General features: G+C 38.7%; 1 protein-coding gene across 1 annotated transcript; it reads right to left on the reverse strand.

Annotated features, from left to right (window-relative positions):
- Positions 1-6323: 6323 nt before the first annotated feature.
- Positions 6324-9273, reverse strand: LOC104414070 (wall-associated receptor kinase-like 8). The gene is made up of 3 exons (XM_010025069.3): positions 8295-9273; positions 7916-8020; positions 6324-7683 (listed from the first exon to the last, which is right to left on the reverse strand). Exons 1-3 carry the CDS (start codon positions 9211-9213, stop codon positions 6497-6499), a joined length of 2211 nt encoding a protein of 736 aa, XP_010023371.2. The 5' UTR covers positions 9214-9273; the 3' UTR covers positions 6324-6496.
- Positions 9274-9691: the final 418 nt, after the last annotated feature.

A 9691-nucleotide genomic window follows, 5' to 3' on the forward strand; every position in this document is an offset into this window, starting at 1 on the left:
CCAGATTTTTGCCCTCTTCTGCCCTCAATTGAGTAATTGGCTTTTCCCCAGTTAGTAGCTCGACAAGGACAACTCCAAAGCCATAGACATTGCCCTTGTCTGTAAATTGACTTGTTTGGTAATACTCCAAGTCCAAGTATCCAAAGGTTCCTCACACCATTGTGGTCAAGTTAGTTTGATTGATGGTAATTGACCCAAAAGCTCCAAAATCTACCACTTTTGCTTGATATTTTTATCCAAAAGTATATTTGATGACTTAATATCATGATGATAAATTGGTATGGCCGCAGCAGAGTGCAAATACGAAAGAGCCCCAACAACTTTTTGGCAATTATTAACCACATCTCCCACAAGACAGGAAATTCTCTGTCTGGATCATGAAGATATTGGTAGAGAGTTCCATTGAGGACAAATTCATGTACCAAAAGAGGGACTTCATTCTCGAGACAGAATCCTAACAACTTGACCAAATTTCTGTGATTGATCTCAAATAGAATAACGATCTCGTCAATAAACTATCCAACTTGTCTAACATCGGCAACCTTGGATTTCTTGACCGGAGAGATTGTTCCGTCTATCAATATTCCCTTGTAGACAATTCCTTGACCACCCTGATCTAGTATCCATCCCTCATTAAAATGGTATGCAGCCATATCTAAATCTGTTGAGGCGAAATCTTGCCTTTCTCCATGTGATTGTATTCAACAGAAGATAGAAATTATTGCAACGAAGTCCTCCATTACGTTTGAAGAATTTTTTCTTGAGCTTTGCCTCCCGCCTTCTCTTGATAAATTTGTACAATCACCAACAAAGCAAAAGCAACACTACGGCTCCGACGGCCGTGAACGTACCTGGGTAAAGAAACAAAAAATGTCCACCGCAATTGCTATAGGATTCTAACAGATAATATTCTGGGAGTTTTTGTTCACTCTTGGATTTACGTTTCCAATTTCACCATCATCGTCAACAAATTAGTTCCCACCAATTTCAAAAGTGTCTCTTTGTTTTGAAAGAGAGAGAGAGAAAAAAAAGCAGGATTCACTCGACAAAATAATTCGAGAGATCATCAAATATTATGCATCGTTTGTGGGTAAGAAACGAAGATACAATATAAGTGCTAAGTGCATAGACTAGGAAAATACAATTAAGTTAAAAAAGGCTCAGTTGAATACATATTTTATGAAAGTAAAATTAAATAGAGCAGAAATGGTTACATGTTTCGCCTTCATGTAGATGAAATTGGTGTATACATAGAAAAAAAAAGGCAGTGGTGATGATCTTATTGTCTACGCAGTCATATATGACCCCAGTCGATTCACACGCTTCCCTCAGCAGTTCAGGTTTGGATTTTCTTTGCCCTCATTGATATCTGGTCCACATTAAATGATGCAGGGGATCAAATAAATAACCATAAAAAAAACAAGCAGTTCTAATATGCATGATATCAGGCTGAACATTAGTCTAATTCTCTCTTGAATCCTCCTGTATTATTAATTCGTGAGAATCCATCTGAACAATTTAGTTATTCCAGCTATTGTTGCTGGCTTTTCATAGGTTTCGAGCTCGCATATCGTCCTACTGGGCTTTGGATAAAGAATAAGGCTAAAAATACAGAACAAAAGTGGACGTTCTAATCTCACCTTGGCATCCCTGGGGAAGATAGTATTTCCCTCCATCGCCATCATTAAGACGAAATACAGATTCCATGAGTGCCTAAGAATGCCAAAACTGGGGTTGTTGTATTTATATAAAAATAATGTTTATCATCATTTAATGTGATTTGACATATGGATGAATCACAAAACATTTACGACAAAATAATACTAGGTCTTCATCAAGTCATTGAATTTCATATTATACCGACTCATTATCATACAAAAGAATTTCCATTAATTTTCTGATTTCAAATTTTTTGTGGATCTAGCATCGATGTCTTAGAATTTTTTAAAACATAAAATAAAAGAGGAAGAAGAAATTACCCCCGAAATCTTGCTTTAGTGCATTTAAGATATGGTCTTCTAACATTATTTCGGGTTTACACGTTTTATTCAACTAGATATTCTTGATAAAATAGTTAGCAAAAATAAGTTATTGAATAGATATATTGATTTTCTCGTCTGTAATTTATGATTTAAATAGGAAGTTTCATAAATCATAAAATGAGATTGACACGTATAGGATCATACTATAATAACTCTATTGTGTAGGATCATGGGCATGACGGAGTAAGATCACATATCTTTATCGTTCTAAATCACGTAGCAGCAAGCTTGAATTGATCGAGCCCTTACATGATCAATCGATTGATTTTGCTCGGGAGCGGAAGGATTGACATGTTGCACTCGTATTCGCTTTAACTCCATCGCTACTCCTTCATTGTAGGTCGATTCCTTCCACTCGAGTTCAGGCATCTCTTTGCCAAATCCGCAACTCCCATAATCTCTTCCTCTTGAGCTTGGTTTACCACTCCAGCATCGACGATGTCAAGTAGGTGGTTTTCGTCCATTGACGTAATCAAATGCGCAGCTAAGCTTCAACCATCTTCCGCCCTCGTTGCTGAGATTGGCTTTTGCCCCCATCAATAGCTCAACTAGGACTACTTCAAAGCTATACACATCACTCTTGTCTGTGAATTGGCTCGTTTGAAAATACTCAAGGTCAAAGTACCCTCATCGTAACATTTGCCATCAAGCTATCATTGATGTCGTCATTAATTGGGTTCAAGCACTGCTCTAAGATGGGTTGGAAGTTTCGAGGCCCTACCAAAAATTAAAGGTTTCGGTAGAAGTCCCCTATGTGCTTTTCAAAGTGTTTGGTTCTCTAGACCAAGTTTCTTCATCAATTTGCTGCATAATTATCATGTTTTGATGCCTCCTTTAAACCAGTGTTGCGTGAAAGTATCTTATACTTTTGTCCCCCCACAGTAACCATTCAATTCGAGATCTCATCCCCCAATACATCCCCTCTTGCCTCCACAGTTTTTCCATTTGTTCCACTATTTTCTGAATTTTTGCTTTGCTAGTGTTTGCCCCCGAGCTGTTATTTATCACCGTTAATTTCCTTTTTAGCCCTTTAATTTGGTGTGATACATTGGAAAACTTTCCCCGACTCCATAATGCGAGTTCATTTGACACTCCTTGGACTTTTTTTGAAAAACTCATTGGTTGGAGTTGTTCCTCTTGCCATGTCCTTTTGATAATCTCCCCACATTCCTGTTCTTCAAGCCAGTAAGCCTCAAACTTAAATTCTTTCTTCCTCTTGTTCTGAAAAGGATGCAAATAGAGTATGAGTGGGCTGTGATCTGAGCCCACGGCATATAGTGTCACAACCTCTGTGTTTGGAAATGTTGCCCTCCATTCCATTGTACATATCACTCTATCTAAGTTCTTCTTTATTAGAGCATTCTCTTCCCTGTTGTTTGTCCACGTGAAGGCACATCATTTACTCTCCATATCCATGAAAGAACAGTCATTCTTGAATTCATGAAAAGCCATTATTTTATAGTGGTCAGCCTCTCTTTTGCCTACCTTCTCTTAGTTGTACAATATCTCATTAAAATCATCCATACATATCCACGGGAGTTTATTAGTTACCTGGATGCCACGTATTTGTTGCCAAAGCGCTTCCACTGTTGACGGTGTTGATAACTTCTAAATTTTGGCTTACTCTATGTCATTCCCACAGCTGTAGTGATTGTTTCCTTGATAAAATGTTTGTTTCGGATTGCTCAAGGATGTTTTTGAGGGGTCTACTGAGTAACTGGCTCGTCGTCTGGTCGTTAATGGAAAGGAGCTCTTGTCCATAGTTATGAGGAATACTATACACTCTCATAATCTACAATTGTGTGTGTGTTTTTTTTTTTTTTGTCTTGACAAGTCTTGGCCATGTACACGTTGCGAACATGTGAGGTCTGTTTGTCGTGCCTCAGGGAGTGAAACCTCCGTGTCAAGAGTCTGTCGTACGTAAGTTCGTGTTTTCTATACAAAGTCTTATAAAATTGCAAATGCTATCATTTTATACTGACTCTCGCTGTGGACGGATCTGTTTCATCACAAAAAGACATAAGAATATCGTGAATCTCAGAGAATATGTTATAAGCTAATCACTTATGAATTTCACGTTGCAATATGATGAATGACTTAATTTACGGCGGCATAAGGAGGGGATAGAAGTTCACCGGTCTCTCCACACTTCTTGGTTAAATATGATGTCTATCTTATGCTTAGTTAAACATTTCTCGGGATTCACATGAGATCAAAAGGAACAAAAAGCTCTAAGCATCAGATCTCTAAGATATATAGTCGCCTAACACAAATTAAAGCTTGAACCAACATGTCTCTTCTAACCCAAAAAAAGAAAAAAAGACATGATGTCTCCGGTCAACATATGCTTTTTATAGATAGTCACTGGGATTTAAACCCAATTGTGCAGTGTTTCATCCCAAACCTCTCAAACGTTCCTTTGTATGATCTGCAGGGTTCGACATCCTTCCAGGCTAACGCTATACTATGCCGAAGTTCTCGGGGGTGTTGCACAGCACATCAGCTCCGACCGTGCAAAATACGATGATGGCTTCTTCTATAAAATATGAACTATTTGTAAACACAAGTACGTGGAAAGACAAAGATATTTTAAGATTTAAAATTTCATTGGTAAGATTGTTTATATAAATTGGAAGAGATCCAAGTAATCGAAATACAATGGCGATAAGCATGCCTATTAATTTACATATTTATCCATTGATAATACAATGGAATCGATAATCTTGAAGACATATACACACTAACTAAATTTTGATTCCTCTTTTGTTGGAGCATCCTCACCGCCACTCGCATTAATGCTCAAATTTGGGGGACATTGTTGAAAATCATCAAGTATAAATTGCAAAGGGAAAAATTATCCAAAAAATCCAAAACTTATTATAAGACGGCTAATTTAATCATAAACCTTTCAATTATATCAATTTAGTCCTAAACCCGTTGTATTGCAACCAATTCAATCCTAAATTTTCAATCATGCCAATTTAATTTTGTGCCATTTGACAATATGTTGATTTAGTCCTAAATCCTTTTAAGATTTGTCAATGTAATCATCCAGCTAATTTTGGCTGGAAATCGTTAATGTGGCAGTCCAATCAACTCCAACCATCCTACGTGGCATGGCCAACACTAATGTAAATAACTTTTATAATTTTTTAAAGTTTTCCCAATTTTTCCTTTTTTTATTCCTTTTCCTTTTTTTTTTCTTCCCTATTTCCTTCAACAGTGGCTGACCTCGAGCGAGGGCATTGTGGGCCTCGTCGATGGCCAGCAACCAAAAAAGGGAAATAGGGGGAAAAAGGAAAAAAAAAAGAGAATAAAATTGAGAAAGATTTTTTAAAAATTATAAAAATCATATATAAAATGTTATAGACTTCACATGAGCGATTTCTAGCCAAAATTACCTGGAAAGACTACATTAGCAAATTGTTAAAATGTTTAAAACTAAATTAGCACAATTGAAAGTTTTAGATCTAAATTGCCTACCTTACAATAAATTTGGGACTTTTTAACAATTGTCCCCATTGCAAATGCCAGGTCGTCAGGCTATTTTTAAAGCAGAAAAGAGAAATCAAGAAATAGGACCATCAATGAACATTTAAACGTAAAATCAAGTTTATCGGCTAAAGGCAGGAACCTGGAAGTAGAAGACGAGGAAATGAGAACAATGGGAGTTAGAAAATCTTAAAAGGGTAAGATGAGGAGGAAGTTTAGGAATTAGAAATTGAGCATGGTGGTGAGAACGGTTTCTCACTCTCCTTTGATTATGGGCAAAAAGGATGTATACCTTAGTACAATGTAAACATTTAGTAGGAAAAGTGTTGCGTGTAGGGTAGATAATGCGTATACTCATAAATTATCCAAATCGTCAGAATACTAAACCTTGGAAATTTGATAGTTTAACAAGTGTAAGATTGAAAGACAAAAAAATAATGATAATAAATATAAAAAAAAAAAAAAATCATTAAGCCATCTATCACCATTCGTATCAAAGTCCAAGGGTACTTGTCTTGGGCTTTAGGCTTTGCCCATGCAGATCTTGACTCAAAGTGATACAGTAAAATTTTAACAAACACCATAATTTTTATTCAAGGAAAGGTCAAAATTACCTTGTAAAGCGTTCAAATGCGCCCCGATAAGTACAACTTACATATTGTAAAACTAGAAAGATTGAAAATCCAAAATTCTCTTTGCATCTCAGGTACGTGCAACAAAAAACCAGCAGCCGGCTAAAACTTATGGGACATTCACAGTAGTACAACCCATTGAAAAGCTGATGCATAATAACAAGAAATCAAGAAGCGTATATGAAAGGGTGCGTGAATTTAGCATATCATTTCTGTGCTGCACTTTTTAGTACAATCGACACTATTCCATAACTCACACATGGGGGCAAATAGAGAGACTGCCAGGTTTCATATTAATAGAAAATTGGACGAAAACAATTAGATGCATCTTCATCTCGGCAAATCAGATAACCACGAAGTCAGCCCTACATCGGCTTCTGATCGCATCATTGCGGAGACCGTACCACAGATAGATCCAGTCCTAATGGGATCCATCTCTTCCTCATCTTGCCGAACCATCACAGGATTTCGTAGTGATCGTACACGCTCCAATTCCATGGCCACTTCCTTCATTGTAGGCCTGTACCTTCCATTAGGGTTTAAGCATCTTTCCGCCAAGTTAGACACCGCAATGATTTCTTCTTTATCACCATGGTCTAATACCTCCTTATCAAGAACATCGAACAAACGCTTCTCCTCCATCGAAATGACAAAGTACATGGATAGATTTCTGCTCTCTTCCGCCCTTGATTGAGAAATTGCCTTTTCTCCTGTTAGTAGCTCGGCAAGGACAACCCCAAAACTGTAGACATCGCTCTTGTCCGTAAATTGACTGGTTTTGTAGTACTCCGGGTCCAAGTATCCAAAGGTTCCTCGCACCATCGTGGTTAAGTGTGTGCGGTCAATGGCAATTGATTTGGAAGTTCCAAAATCTGCCACTTTGGCTTGAAATTTTTCATCCAAGAGTATATTTGATGACTTAATATCGCGATGATAAATTGGTATGGTTACAGCAAAGTGCAAATATGAAAGAGCCGCAGCAACTTCACTAGCAATTCTTAACCGTGTTTCCCACGAGACGGGAAATTCCCTTTCCGGATTATGAAGATATTGGTAGAGAGTTCCACTGGGGACAAATTCATATACAAGAAGAGGGACTTCACTCTCCAAACAGAATCCTAACAGCTTGACCACATTTTTATGATTGATTTTGGAGAGAATAACAACCTCATTGACAAATTGTTCAGCTTGTCGAGCATCAACAACTTCGGATTTCTTAACTGCAACGATCGTTCCATCTAACAACATTCCCTTGTAAACAGTCCCTTGACCACCCCGACCCAATATGCGACTCTCGTTAAAATGGTCCGTAGCCGTATCTAACTCCGCTAAGGTGAACAACTTACCTTTCTCCACACGATTGTCTTCAATGGAAGATAGGTGTTTTTGCACTAGAAGTTCGCCATTAAGTTTGAAGAATTTTAACTTGGTATTTGCCTCACACCTTCTTTTCAAGAATTTGAACAACCTCCAAAAAAACAAAAGTAATAATATGGCTCCAACGCCTGTGCCCACACCTGTGTAGAAAAAAGTCAACCACAATCGTTTTAGGAAGCTAGTAGATAATATTCAAAGAGTTTTTCTTCAGTCTTGGATTTAAGTAAAAAGCATGGTTGAATGCACAGATTATGAAAGCACAATTTAAATTGAGCAGAAATGGTAATATTCGTCATTCATGCCAATGAAATTGGTGTATGCACAGAGTCACATTCCGTGACCGTGGGAAAAAAGGAGCGAACAGTGACGTACCTATAATGATGATGACCTTATTGTCTACGCAGTCATATGACCCCGATCGATTCACGCACTTCCCTCGGCAGTTGAGGTTTGGATATTCTTTGCACTCGTTGATATCTAATCAATATTAAATGATGAATGGGATCAAAGAAAGAAGCAAAACGAACAAGCAGTTTCTATATAAATATAATATCAGACGAAACATTCAGCAGTCGAATTCTCCCTTGAATTCTCTTGTATTTCTAATTCGTGAGCATCCATCAACAACTTAATTATTCCAGCTATATTCACGGCTTTATTTTGTAGGTTTCGAGCTCGCATATCGTCCTAGCAAGCTTGGAATATCGAATAAGGTCAAGATACAAAATAAAAGTGGACGTTCTATTCTCACCTTGGCATCCCTGGGAAAGAAAATAATTCCCTCTGTAGCCTTGATTGCAAGAACAATATATTAGACTACGCACCCCAGGCGCCGAGGATGCACGGCAGGTGGCGGAACTGTCATTGCCTCGCCCATTTTTTTGTTTGGTCAGCAGGGTATACTCATAGGAGATGATCGCCCATTCGAGCATCACTGGAACGTTCGGCGGTAAACTGTTCAAATCAGTTTGATGCCACCATGTTTTCGCAACCAAGAAGGCATACCTGCATTCTACATCCTCTGGCGCTGTAGTTTCGCCATTAAGAGTCTTGAACTCCACGTTGTATTTGCTGATAACATCAGGGATAGAAGTCATACAGCAACCGGTACCACTAGAGCACTGGTCGAATCCAAGAGTCCCATTTCCGCCGCAGGAAGACTTGCATCCCACTACCGCTCTGGGGGTGTCCGTGCTGGCCATCATGGCCAGACTCTCACAACCTCCGGCGACAAAATAGTTATGAATCTGGGAGTACCTGAATATGCCGTTACTGGCCCTTAAATCCACCGGGGCGTCGTTTTGCTGGTTGGCCGAACAATTGAGATGGGAGAACAATATGGGCTGGCTGACCTTAATGAGGCCTGAAGAGTCTAAACTACCCGGTAGCGAGATATCTAAAACCACCACACTCAAATTCTTAAGTACCGGAGTAGAGATGCCATAGGCTCGGTGGCAATCGATCTCGAACTGGGGACCCAAGAAGCAGCCAGGCCCAATTCCGAAAGGATACGGAATGCCAGTGAGATTGCCACATGTGTCCGGACATCCTGGCCAAGCCAGACTCTGAGGAGATGATTCCGCTACAACTGCAAAATCAAGCAAAAGAATCACGAATGCCATCTGAGATGCCGTTTTCAGCATCGCCAGGAGCATCTTCTCCTGATTCATCTTCCGAAGTTTGCTCCTACAGTTTGATATTCCTAGAAAAGAAGGCTTGATGAATCAGATTTGATGCACGCCACCGCTATTTAACTGTCGAAAACCTCTGCATGAAACAAATAAACTCTGGCTTATTGTGGACTAGTCAGAAGCTACTTGAGGTTTGAGTTCAAGATTCGCATTTGCACGTGTTGCTGAATTAAGGAAATATCCAGGTACTTTCTCTCTCTCTCTCTCTCTCTCTCTCTCTCTCTCCGACTTGAATCTGCTACTTGATCGTTGTCCGACAATGCAATTAGGAAAAATGTCACAAATAATCCTTAAACTTCTACTTAATGTGCAATCTCGTCCCTAAACTTTTAATTTGTTCAATTTGATCCCTGAATTATCGATAAATGTCCGATCTAGTCTCTCGACTATTTGAAAATTCACTAATTTCGTCCTTCCTTTAGTTAAAGTTAACGGAATTGAGCATTTTGGTCTTTTT

Source organism: Eucalyptus grandis, chromosome 1 (assembly GCF_016545825.1).
Source record: "Eucalyptus grandis isolate ANBG69807.140 chromosome 1, ASM1654582v1, whole genome shotgun sequence".
Classification (NCBI taxonomy): domain Eukaryota; kingdom Viridiplantae; phylum Streptophyta; class Magnoliopsida; order Myrtales; family Myrtaceae; genus Eucalyptus; species Eucalyptus grandis.